At 51.5% G+C, this 13,274-nt stretch overlaps 1 protein-coding gene across 2 annotated transcripts in view; it reads right to left on the bottom strand.

The window, feature by feature from the left end:
- Positions 1-285: 285 nt before the first annotated feature.
- ELFN2 (extracellular leucine rich repeat and fibronectin type III domain containing 2) overlaps positions 286-13,274 on the bottom strand; it is a 53,116-nt gene continuing 40,127 nt past the window's right edge. For both annotated transcript variants that reach the window (XM_054843163.1, XM_054843173.1), the window contains exon 3: positions 286-3,468. In XM_054843163.1, coding sequence (XP_054699138.1) covers positions 406-2,832 — 2,427 coding nt within the window. In that variant the 5' untranslated portion in view covers positions 2,833-3,468 and the 3' untranslated portion in view covers positions 286-405. The remainder of the gene's footprint in view (positions 3,469-13,274) is intronic.

The following is a 13,274-nucleotide window of genomic DNA, read 5'->3' as shown; positions in this document are numbered from 1 at the left end:
AAGAGCAATAGTTCACAGCTGAGTTTCATGCCCAGTGAGTGTCCATCCCCGCCCTTCCCCTGCCACCGCTGCCACCCCCGCCCCGGGCCATTCCCACCCACTCGCACTCCAGTGTTGTTACCACAGTGTCAGAGCAGGATGCTCCTCCCAACCATCTGCAGGCAGAACTATGGTCCCCATAACACAGTAGAGACAATTCGGCGTGTGTGTGTGTCTGTGTGTGTCTGTGTGTGAGAGTTTGCTGTTGTTGTTGTAAACTTTAAGAAACAATTTTGTCAGTTTTGTATTTGTCGGGAGTATTTTGTTGTTGGTTTATTTTTCACAGTCAAGTGGCATATTTTTTTTTCTGGTTTTTGGGAGGGGTGTCTTGTTTTGTATTGTTTCCTTGGTAAGAGCGAGGGAGAGTCACAGCTTCTGCTGAGCAGAGACTCCTTTCCAGTAATCCAGGATGTCATGCAGATCCTCGTCCTTGGCAAACTGAACTTTCTTCCGCAGGGCATGCCCAGCTGCCATGTAAACCTCCTCCCTGTGGTGCTTCTTGTAAGGCCGGAATCGCTCCCAGATCTTGTGGGTGCTCTCTGATGAGTACTCAGGGCTGGAGGAGTAGCCCGAGAAGTAGTGTCTGGGAGAGAGCTGGGAGTACGTGGAGTCTCGCTTGGACCGGGAGAGTGGCTTGAGGAATGACACCCGCTGGCTCAAGGTGTCAGCACTTTCCTCATAGTACAGGGCCGGGAAGGAGTGACGGTGCTCACTGCAATGGTAAGAAGGCTTGACCTCCAAGTGGTGGATGGCGCCCGGGGACACCAAGGGAAGACGATCCAAAGGGCTGTTGAGTGGGCTGCCCTTCTCAATATATTTGGAGTCAGACTTGCTGAGTGGTGGGTGGTCAGGCACATCCAAGCTGAAGACCTTGGCGCTCTTGATGGAGCCACTAGAGGAGACACTGCAGGTCTTTCTGGCCACAGCAGCATCAGCACTGAGCTGGCGCTGCAATGGGTGGTGGGAGCTTTCCTTGTAGGGTGGGGAAAGAAAGCTGGGCCGCTCTAGCCCACCCGAGGAACTGGCTGGGATGGACTGGCACTCAAAGGCCATGTCTGAGTCAACACCAGTCCCACCACCCAAGAAGGAGGCTGTGTCCAGCTTGAGGGCATCAATGCAGTTGTTGATGATCTGGTTGACCTTGTCTACCTCCTTGGCTATAGTAGAGATCTCAGCAGCTGAGCCTTGCCCATTGTCAAGCTCCCTCAGGTCCTCATCCCGCTGGGTTCGCTCCAGCCCATCCCCCCCACCAGTCCGCACCTCAATGTAGTTGCCTTTAGTGGTGACTTTAGGAGTCTCCATTCCAGCCTCCATTGACTTTGATGGGGGCAACTTCTCCCCAATCATGGAAGGTATGGAGGACATCCGTGAGACAGGGATGACTGATGGCTCACCCAGCTTCTGGGAAGGATGGACCATGGTACTGGTATCAATATCTGATCCATAACGCATTTCCAGAATGGTCTTTTTGACATTGAGGGACTTCTGTTTCTCCTCCTGCATCCTCCGCTTCCGCAAGCAGTAGTACACCACCCCCAGGACAATGACCATCCCAAAAAGGCAGCCTAGGGTGGTCATGATATAGTGTGTGGTGGTGGAAGTACTGGAAATAGGGTCCTCCCTGCCTTTGCTCCGGGTTGCAAAGGTCAGGCAAGTGTGGTTGTAGCGCCTATTGTTGCGGATGGAGGCCACACAAAAAGTATAATCAGTGTGGGCCTTCAACTTGTTGACAGTGACATATTCCTTTTTGCTCTTCAGTGTTGCTATGTCAGAAACGTAGCTGTTGTTGTATTGGACCAGCACATACATCTTACTGTAGGGCATGGGGATGGTTACCATCAGGATGGCTGAGGTAATGGTGACATCATGGAGCTTGATGCTGGGGCTGAAGGAGGAGTCAGTGGTGGAGGAGGCTGGAGGCTTGACTGAGAGGAAGTCCCCAGGGCTGATGGCTGAGCCCTCATCCAGGTCTCGCTGGGAGTCAGGGGTATAAGGGGTGGGGTTGACCCTGGAGAGGGAGGGGATGGTGCCACCTCTGCACATGGACTGAAAGATGGTGATGGCATTGCGGTTGTGGTGAGGCCGAGGTACCAGGAGTGGGTACCCAGCGAACTCCCGTGGAGTCTCACATTGGAGCCGGTCATAGTTCTTGGTGACATTGTTGAAGAGCGCCAGCCAGTTAAGAAAGCTGTAGAGGCTACAGTCGCAGTTGAAAGGGTTGCCAGCCAGCTCACACACCATCAGATTGCTCAGGCTGGTGAAAGTGTTGCCCTCCAGGCGGCTGAGACGGTTAGATGACAGGTCAATGCTAATCAAGCTGGGGCACTCCGAGAAGGCAGTAGGGGTGACCAGCTCAATTAGGTTGTGCTGCACAAAGAGAAACTGGAGACGGGCCATGCCCCGCAACATGCCCTCTGTCAGGTTGGTGAGTTTGTTGTAGCCCAGCTGTAAGACCTGGAGGTTTGACTGGCCCATGAAAGCTCCATCCTCAATATAGGAGATCTCATTCTTGGTCAGGTTCAGATCAGTCAGGTTGCCGAAGCGGTTGAGGGAGGAGTACAGCACCACTTTGAGCTTATTCTCGTTCAGACGCAAGTCGTGCACCGTGCTGTTGATATGTTGGGGGATGGTCTCATACGGGGGCTGGTTCTGGCTGCAGATGGCCAGCCACACGTAACCTTTGTCCCCCTCAATCAACCAGCAGTCACCTCGCACGGTGCCAGGGGAAAACAAGCAGAGCAGGGCAGCTGCCCACAACCCCAGGCACATCATGGTCTGTAGCGGTGCCCTCATCAGGATGGGCAAAAAAACCAACAAAAACCCACCCCAAATCTCAGGACCTCAGCAAAAGGAAACTAAGGGGCAGAGGGAAGAGAAAGGGGCAGTAACTGGGGTTTAGCAATGGAAGGGCATGAGCACCCCAGTCCTATTGGGTGTCATCAGCATTATTTCTTCTTGCCCTCTGGGTCAAGCCAGGAGCATGGAGCAGGGGGAACACGTGCAATCTGCTTCCAGCACACCCAGAAGCTATAACCATGGATGATTGGTCTGGAAGTACCTTGTGCTTCTTTTCTAAACAAAAATTCAGACTGAGGATAATGAATCTTCTTTGATGCTCATGAGCGACTCACCCACCTTTTCCACTTTTCTCCCTCCCACCCACCCCCCACCCACACCAAACCCACCCCAAAACAAACCCAAGTCCTCCCCCGTCTAGTCTTCCCCCGCCCCTCCACGGTGTGATTTGGAAGAGCAAGGCAGGGCTGCCTCTTCTGTCGCTCACGCTCCCTCGGTTCCTCCTCCTTCTCTTCCTTCTCTCCCAGGTTTCCTCTGAGAAGCTTCAGAACTTCAGATCAAACATGTTGAAAACAAAAATACAGAGAAGCAAAGTGCAAGTGCGGATGAGAGAGATCCATCTGTCACTGGAATCTGGAAAAGAAAGCACACAGGAGACAAGAAGAGGTATCAATTGGAGGGGTCTTTGAGATAAGAGTATAGACAGCTAGGTTTCGTGAGAAGAGGGAGATGGGGAAGAGACAGCATTATGGGGGGTGCAAGCAAGAGAGGAGCGCTACTGTCTGCCATACTGATAAGCCTTTTAGAAGGGAACCCTCACGATGTATAATCTCGTATCAGGGGTATGCAGAAGGGTACCTGGGCTCCCTTCAGTAATGTGATCAGCCAGGGACCTGGGGGAAGGCAGCAGCATGGGGGTAGAAGGGGAAGGGGAGGGAAGGTGGGAAACATAAGGCTGTTATTGCAGGCGGCTCAAAACCTCCTAGTGTAAACAAAGGCAAGCCCCAAGCACAGCCAAAGCCACAGATTTTCAGCTGCCTGAAAATGATGTACACAATGCATGAAGCAGGGAAAATGCAGACAAGTCTCTCCCTGAAAAAAAAAAAAACCCCAACCCACACTTTTTTGTTTGTTTCCTTCCTTCCTTGATGCAAGAGGGATAAATAATTCAAGCCACGTGTAACCACTTGTGCTCTAAAAATTTTTCCTGCCTCTTGGTGCAGGGACAAGGCTGTTGAGGTGAGCCAGCCTGGCTTGAGCATGCTGGGGGCGGCGGGGGGGGGGGGGCAGGGTGTAGGCAGGGTGTCAAATAGCAGCCTCCGGTCTCTCACCCAGCAATGCCAGCAGTCCTGAGCACATCACCCACCTACCCCCACCAAACAGAGGTGCACAGCTTCCACTTTCCTACTTTGCCACCTCTCCTGGGGGGCTATGAACACCCTCCCTTTGTGGGAAAGGATACCTTGCAGGAATCAGGGACAAAGTGACATTTGCTTCAATGTATTTCTGGGCTCTGGGCAAGCTCCTGGTCCTGACTGGGAAGGGCAGCCTGGAGCACCCTTCCCTCCCGCTACAGCTTCAACCCTTCTCACTGAGACAGGAGTCTGGCAGGGGTGTCCTCAGGCAGCGCAGAGGAAATAATTTCATACAGCAGAAAAAACCATGTGGGCACTGCACTCTTTTTTTTTTTTAATTTTTAGGAGAAATAAAACAATAAAAAACAGAGAAAAGGCTTCTTAGTTAATGAAAATAAGAATCTCCTCTTGCCCCTTTTATTTTTGGGAAAGGCTGCTCACTAAAGATACTGCTGAAGCTTTTGCTGCAAAAGCTGAACCAATTTCTAGTAGAGACAGAAAGGGCAGAAATAAAATGAAGGAAGATAAATGGAGGAGGAGTGAACCCTTGAGGAGCAAGGCTTACGTCTGTGGAGAAATCTGAGCTGATTTGGGTCTGTGGAATTACCAGGCCAGCTGGATTAAGGGATCAGAGATAGTGTCACAGAGAAACACTTAAATATTCAATAATCCAAAAAGTAAAGCCAAGATGGAGAAGGGGAGGGGGAGAAGAGCTAGACCAATGGAAAAGACAGAGAGAAAGCCTCTGTTCCCCACAGGTCATCATCTGAGGCCATCAAACTCATGTCATTTATGGCTGTCATATGATGGCCTCCAGCTGCTGCCTCATCTTTACATCAGTCAGCACTGAAGCAGAAGGCAGAGGTTTTTACAGTCTGTTTCTTTGCTTCTCAGCCTTATAATCCAATGAGAAATAATTTCCTGACACTGCCTACCCAGATGCATCAGATAGGAGGCACATCTGGCTCTCCAGTCCCCTGCCTTGTCCCACCTCTTCCAGAGGTGGCTCCGTGCAGCAATACAGCCAATCCCCCATACCATCTCTGTCCCTTTACCTTCCTCTCTAATGCTCCTTCACTTTGCCCAGTCTCTTCCACTGAACAAGAGTGGCAGATATTATGCTTTTCGCACATTGGTGCCCAAAGTATGTCCACCCTAGGAGAGGCTGGGGCAGCCCCTAAGCCAGCAGTGAAAAGTTTAGCCCTTATTTCCCTAGCCAGCATCCTTCTAACCAGCATCTTCTTGTTATGCTTTGGCCTTTCTCCTCTCACCAAATATTCTGCACAATATCCAATTCCATACAGGAACATCCCAGCCCCCTTTCTTTGACCCCTTCTGGTAGTACAGGCTGTCCAAATGCTGTACTGAAGTCATCATTGCCTGCTGTAGCTTATTCATGGTGCGCAGAGAGAAACTCTGAGGCCACAACCACGTTCCTCTGCAGCATCCCAGCAATTGCTGAGAGCCACCTCCATCCCAACTCAGGGAGCTCTTCTCAGGCAGCTCAGAGAAGGCTTGGAAGGGGAGATGTCCTAGCAGCCTGGAAAGGAAAGAGGTGGCTGGGTTAGGGGGAGGATGGAAATGAAGGTGGTGTTTATCGTTGCTATGTGTCAAAAAAGAAGGGGATCACGCAGGGAAGACCTGCTTTCTGTCCATCTCCCACCTTGGCTGTGCAACCTTGCCTCAGCCACAGGCCAAAGGAAGGCACAAACCATTCTTCGAGCCAGACTCATTGGTTCCCTTGGGTCCCCAAAGAGACTGTGTACAAAAAATACACAGACCCTGTCATTCTTCTCCCAACAGCTCCTGTCTTCTCACTATCACACTGGTTTTAAGGGCCCCAAGGGCAGTCTTAATTAGCCCTACCCAGCCCAATGCGGGACTCTCCACCCCTGCCCATGGCCCAAGACCCCATTTCAGCTCAGCCCAGTGCCACCAATCCATGATGCAGCAACTTGGTAGGAGTGCTGGTCTCCATCCCCACTGCAGCCCTGACCTGCCCTTTAGGGAGCAGCTGGCCCTCACTGCTCCCTGACACTGGCATTCACATGTAAGGGGAGGCCAGCAATGGGAGTCAGCACCATGCCCTCCCTCAAATGTCCAGAGCCAAATGAACATAAATCAGACAGCACTGGAGTCCAACAACACAAGGAAGCAATACTCTTGTCCTTTCTGCTGCCCCAAAAGGTGCTGACAGTGCAGTTGGCTGTTTCCCTCCCTTGCTTCTTGGACAACAGAGCAAGAAGACACAGAGATGGAGCAGGGACAAGCAACTCCAGCCCAGAGGAGAGCCGAGGAAGGGGGAGGCATGAGTTATGGAGAACCTGTTTTGGAGGGAGGCTGTGGTTACAGGTGAGAGGGAAAGATGGGACATGGGATCTATTTTATAGGTCAGCTGCAAGGTCACCATCCCCATGTGCTGAGCCCACACAGCTGTAGGGTTCCAACACTCTTCAGTGTAATCCAAGATGGCTCTTACAACGTGCCCTTGGCTCTTGGCCATCCTCACGTATGCGAAGGCATCAAGGAACAGTAGTGGCATTGTGCCCATGAATGGCTGTACCCTCCTTGTCTGGCACAAAGTCAACCCATCAGCTCTGAGCTCCCAAGGATTTCCCTCTGGTTTATTCCCTGCTAATGGATGTCTCAATGTTATTGGCATTTCCTTGCACCAGAGTGTTTGGAGAAAGCAGAAGGCCACAGAGATGGTTCCCCTGTTCAGAGGAGAGAGCAGGGAGGGCAAAATGGAGGGAGGAGGGTCCCAAATCTGAGTCAGAAGCTGGATGTCCTGATAGTCACAGACAACCCTTTGGCTCAGGGATCAAGGTGGCACAGGAGGTGACACAGGCGTACAGTCACTAGTTAGATGGCTGGGTATGAGGGCAGGTTAAAATACAACTGCTGAAAGTGTGGACAGGCATGATACGAGGGACAGAGACAAGCTAGGGGCTGAGGCAGTGGAAGGACCACAACAGTGGGAGGATACAAGGTCTAGGGGGCATGGTGTGGAAAGGCAACCAGAAAAGCCTCATACAGCAGTAATTTGGGCCTGAAATCCTGACCTTGTCAATGTTGTCCTCCTGGGGCCCAGTGCACTGGAAAAGCCAGCACTTAATTCTACCATTGCTTAAACGGTGCTAAGAGCCTCCCATTAGAAATGCATGCATTAAAAACCTGCCAAGCACTCTTGGCTCCTCTGGGGACACCCCGAAACCAGGCCAAAGCTCCTACTGCTTTCTTACGCTTTGTGCTGCAGCTGGGCATCAGCCCTCTTCCCGGCTCAGCGCGCTGCCTGCTCCTGGCAGGCCTCAGGGCACAAACACCCCCTCCAAGGGGCTCTGCCTCCCCGTCTTGGCTTCAACGTCCTTCCAAGATTTCTCTAACCACTTTCCAAAAAAAGGGGTGCTGCCTTTCTCTGGGGCGCTTGGTACTGGGAGTTGGTGCCTTACTTGAAGGGACTCTTCACACCTGCTGGATAGTTTCTGTAACACACACTGGTCTGTTGGTCTCACTGCAGCTCCTTCAAATCAGCACCCAGAGATGGTCCTTGCTTTTGCCCCTGGCTATAGTGAAAGGACAGTGCTGTGGGAGGAGCTTGCAGCACCACTGTGGCACTTACAGAACAGCAGCCCCTTCCCTCTCAGCCTCGCTGCTTCCAGGGATGCTTCCATTTATTGCAGGAGTTACCATCAAGTCATGCACCAAAGAACCTGTGGCTGTGCCCAGAGGTGCTCCAAAAGCCCTGAGAAGTTTTGGACCAAGAGAAGAGGGAACAGGAAGCCTGATGACCTGTGGATTTGTGACATGGAAAACATTTGTGTGCATGTGCATGTGTGAGAGAGAGAGAGATAATGTCTTCTACTGCAGCTTCTCTGATGTCCACCAAGGGTTGAGCTTAAGTAGCAATTTTTCCTTTAATGGGGCTCTGTGAAGGTTTCTCTCTTGCTTTCTCTCTTCTCTAATTTATCCCCCTATTTTCATGAAACACATAAGATCTCAGCATCTCTGAGACCCATCCCAATGTTACATTTTTTTGAAATTGGCCCTGTAGCTTCAAAAATCTACAGGACCTATGAGCTGGCTTAGGCAGAAACATAAAAAGAAAAAAAAAAAACACGATGTAGAGCCACCCTAGAAAATCATGCAACAAAAGGTGTTTTCATGTCACATCACTGACCAGACAAAGCCTTCATCCCTTACAGGGGTTGAACTGGTATCAACAGGTCCTGCTGAAGGGTGGCCACTCAATATTAGAGGCTCTGTGAGTTTTGGCAGAGTGCTACCACAAGAGAAATCTCCTGGTTCAACTCTGGCAGGTTCATTTCACCATATACAAATCCACAGTGCCTGCTGGGAGAAAAATCATCCCTCTGAAAGCTGGACTGACCCTACCATGAGTGAGGAGGAAGCTCACAGCTCCCAAACTCCAGCTGTCCCTGACATGAGGAAGCCCAAAGCACTAGGATCCCAGCAGGTCACTGCAGTGAAGAAGCCCACAAAACTACACAGGATCTCACCTACTTCTCAAAGGACACCGCTGCAAGGATGCTGACAACATTCAAATTCCAGCCAGTAACGATGGGGCCCTGCACAGAGGCAGGGCAGAGGGCTGAGACACAGGCTGTAGGACTGCCCCAAGGACATGCTGCTCTGCAGTTCTGCCCTTTGGCCAGAAGGGGCATGGTGAGAGTTCAGGTGTTAACCTGAAGTTACCATCTGCCATACATGTGCACCCAGGCATGAGCAAGTGCACAGTCATTGACCCCAAACCTTCACTGAGCCAAACAGCTTAAAGACTAACCATGAAAAAAACCCAACACGATGCTGTATATAAAACCGCTGCTCTCCCATCGCGCCTCCCCAACAGCGATTAGATGCCTAATTTGTTAGGCAGCAAGAAAGAGAGAATAGGAAAGCTCAGGGGAGAAAAATGAAGCAGCTCAGAAGCATGAAAGAAAAGAGAAAGCTTTAGAAGCGTAAATCTTATTTTAGAGTGATAAATACTGGCAGAAAGGTCTTTCATATGCCAGTGGTTCCCTGGCAGGCCAGAGATCCACCTTTGTTTTCCAAAGTGAAATGGTTACCTTTTATATTAATATGATTATTGAAGATTAAGGGGGATTTGCATCAAGCCAGCTCCACCCAGACAGCCTGTGGTGGCAGCCCACAGGAGTGTGTGCATGGGGGTAGGCTTGGGGAACAGCCTTCTCCAAGCAGAAGAGGATGTCAAGAGATTACAGGTTCCATAAAAAATATTAGCAGCAATAAAGCCGCCTTCATTGCTCTCCCTCTGGGGGAGAGGGGGGACTCAGAAACATCACTCCCCTTGGTGTCATCCCATGAGCCCAGACATGAAACAGTGGAAAGGCTTAGAAATAATTCCTGTTGGCAATGGGGAGGGAGCGTGGGCTCCGTGTGACTGACTGTAGGGACCTGCCATAGGGACCGCAACAGCAAGACTGGCTCTGCCTGGGCACGTGCACGGGTGTGCATGGGCGTGAGTCACTGGAGAGAAAGGGGTGGCAGTGTCGGCTCCGGGGGTGCGAGGCGGAGGGGGAGTATATGTGGAGCAGTTGCTATAGGTGATGGGGTGGATGTACGGACTGGGTGTGTATGTGAGTTAATCACTCTGTGAAGCAGAGAATGAGCGCTGATTCCTGGGGGGAGGAATTGCCATGGGGAACCAAGCAAAGCCTGGATGTGAGAGTGTGTGTGCGTGTGTATGAGTGTGTGTGTGCATATGTGTGCGTGTGTGCACGTGTGTTTGCATGAAGCAGTCACCGTGGAGAAAGGGGTGGGAGTGTTGGCTGTGTGTGAGGCGCTGTAGGGAACGGGGTGGGAGCACGGGCTGCGCGTGGGCGTGCGTGGATCAGGGGAGACAACTGTGGTTGTGCGAGTGTGTGTATGGGAGAAGGGCTGTAGGAAAAGGGGTGGGAGCACTGCTTCTGTGTGTCCCCTGACATGAATCACAGCGGGGAGCAGGGTGTGAGGGCTGGCTCTGTGCATGTGTGCATGGCAGGGAGTTGCTGAAGGGGACAGGGAATGACCTCTGCTCTCTGCAAGCTGTTTGGGGGAAGAGGACAGGAGCAGCAGCTCTGCATGAGAGTGCATGTGGGCTGCTGCAGGTAACAGGCCAAGAGTGGGGGCTCCAGGTGCATGGGAGGGAGACACTGTAGGGAGCAGGGTGGGAGCACTGGCTCTGCTTGTGTGGGGGGCATTGCTGCAGGGGAGGAGAGAATGGCCTGCATGAGGTCAGGAGAAACTCTTGGGCTGCATGTGATGTCACTGTGAAGACCCCCAGCAGGGTCACTGTGATGCCTCTGCTGTCCTGTGCTAGCCTTGCTGCCCTATTTCATACAACAACAGCTCCTGGCTGTCACCAAGCTGGTTGTGAATGGCAGGTCCACAAGCTATTTGAGAGATGCCCTTGCTCAAACCAAGCATACCTCCAGTATTTCCGGATGCTAAATATGTCCCTAGCAACACAGTGGTGCCAGTTTGGAATGCCCCCAAACATGCTGCCCTGCGGGTGGGACAGGGAAGGGGCATGGAGGGGGTTAGTCCTTGCATTACAGCTCACTACTGTCTCTTGCTGGGGTGGGACTCAGAGCCTAAGGAATCACATAGGTCCTGGACTAGCTGAGGACAACAATCACTTCACAAGATATACTGGCAGGCAGTCATCCTGTGGAGGATACCTCCAGGCCTGCAGACTCCCGTGGGGCACAGCATCCTTTGACGTGCTCTCAGCTTCCAGCCAACCTTCCTCTGGACAGCCATCTGAGAGAGGTTCCCTTCCCAGCAGTGAGAGCTCCTTCCACCTAGGACAAGTAGCCACCCCGCTACAACTCCAGCAAGAAAACTCCAGAGATCAAGCCACCATTCCAGTGAGAGGAAGGGGCGTCCCTTACGTGGCCTTCTCAGCCAGGGTGTCTCTGACAGTCATGTGTCATTACCCCAAGTCATTAGTCTGCAAGGTGTCAAAAGATGGGGCAGCCCCTGTGCTCAGGTTTCCCGCAAATGGAGTCAACCAGAAGCAGAAGCTGTTGCAGGTAGTGGTTCAAATATGGCAGATGCAGTCCTGATCTAGTGTAGGGTAGAAGCAAAGGAAAGGTGTGGGGTGGGTGTGGTGGGACATGGAGAAATTGTTTCAGATGATCCAAGAGTGAAAAGCTGTGGCAGCACCAGCTAATGGGGACACTTCAGCCCCTCAAAGCTCTTCTTCTGGTCAATGCATGCCTGGATTCAGCAAGCCCCACACTGGACACGACATTATGTTTCCACATGGCTGCTTCCACCTTCCCTCCATCCTCCACCCCCAGGCAATGGCACAGCTCAGCCCCGCTGGGGAGGGACCCTCCTCCCAGCCAGCTCGCCCACCTATATTTCAAGCTAACATCTGACACGCATTTTGACACAGCCGTGCCTCCCCTCTCTTTTCCCCACTACCTTGCCTTGTTTAGAGCCTGTTTTTTTCTTCCATTGCCAAAACACAATGACTGTTATAATTAACAGATTATCTCAGTGCGACAGCTGCAGTCCTTTGAAAATTAGGTTGAATAACAGGATCCTGCCGTATGGTAATTTCTTTTCATCTCTCAAATATTTTCTCTCTCACACTCTCATTTCTACCTCATTTCTTTTTTTCTTTTCTCTCTCCCCCCTCCTTCCTTCCACCAGCTCCCTGACTGCATGAGTGATATCTTTGGGGTGAGACAGGCTGAAGGGCTCTCTCTACCTTCATCAGCTTTTTTCATTTCTCTCCTTTTACTACCACCCCTCACAGAGAGGCAACGTTTGCAAGTAGGATCATAAACATGTCAGGAAAAAATGTGCTTTGCTTTGGCCCACCAGAGGCCACGGTGAGAGGCTCAGGGAATTGCACGGGCCGGGGAGATACAGGGGATGCAGTAGCCTGAACCGTTGCCTGCAAGTTTCCCACGGGGAGCCGAGTGCAACGGTGTGGCTGAGTGGTTTGTACTGAGCTAGCCAGGGTGCCCTGCCCACCCACCTACCCATCCGCCTTCTTGCTGACTCAGTATCTGCCCCTGACTCACCACTTGCTCACTGAATGGGGACTGGCAGTACTTATACGGCATCCTTCCCTCTCGCTAAGGCAATAGCTCTGCCACTTACCACCCCCTCTCCCCATTATCCACCTACATCTGTCTCTCTACCGACTCAATCAACCCAAGCCAGCCAAGAAAGCAGCTTGCTGGAAGTTTGGGGTTTCGAAACCAAAATAAGAACTGGTGCTGCTTTCAGCTGGACCCAGACTAAAGGCTCTGGAAATCTCCTCCTCCAGGACTGGAGATCCCCTGGCCCCTGCTGCAAACTGAACTGGTCCATTCACCGAAGCGGCTGCACTCCTCGGCCTCTGCTTGGGCAGACGTGCTAGCACACAGCGTTTCAGGTTGCAAGGATGAGCAGTCAGACATGTGGAATGGGTTTGTTGGGATGGTGTCCTGGATTTGGCAACAAAAAGGTTTCAAGTTAAACATATTCTGGACTCAAGGAATCTGCAACTTTGTTGAACGTATCGAGCGTTAGTCGATTATTCTCTACGCCTGGCTTGAAGTCATGCAAAATGCCTTGATCCTGCACTGCTCATTTCAACCATGTCCGTAATCTATACAACACCGTCTGTTAAATTAAACACTGCTTTTTCCTCTTGAAAAACAGGGCAGTATTCCTCCACACCACTCATCCATCGCAGCCTAACCCACCTCTGCAGAAGCTAGCTCCAGCTGAGTCCTGGGCCTCCTCCTGCCTCCTCAGCACAGCCATTTCCTCTCCTCCCATGAAGTTCCACCTCATTTATTTCCTTAATCCCGACTCAGTAGAACAGAAACATTTTGTCACCATTATTCTGCCAAAAGCCAAGTAGAGTCTTTTAACAAACACTCATCCGTTCCATTGTATTTCAGCAGTTTCCAGTAATGCTTCTCCTCATCGTCCATGATCTCTCTCTTTTCATCCTTGCCACCCTCACCCTGCGTTCTGCTTTTGCTTTCACTCCAGACCCTGTGTTGGCTCGTGGCACTTACAGCAAATCTCCTCATTCATTCACTGTCACTTATCTAA

Source organism: Grus americana, chromosome 1, assembly GCF_028858705.1.
Source record: "Grus americana isolate bGruAme1 chromosome 1, bGruAme1.mat, whole genome shotgun sequence".
Lineage (NCBI taxonomy): Eukaryota > Metazoa > Chordata > Aves > Gruiformes > Gruidae > Grus > Grus americana.
The sequence above is the reverse complement of the archived record's forward strand: the minus strand, read 5'-3'. Positions and strand labels throughout refer to the sequence as shown.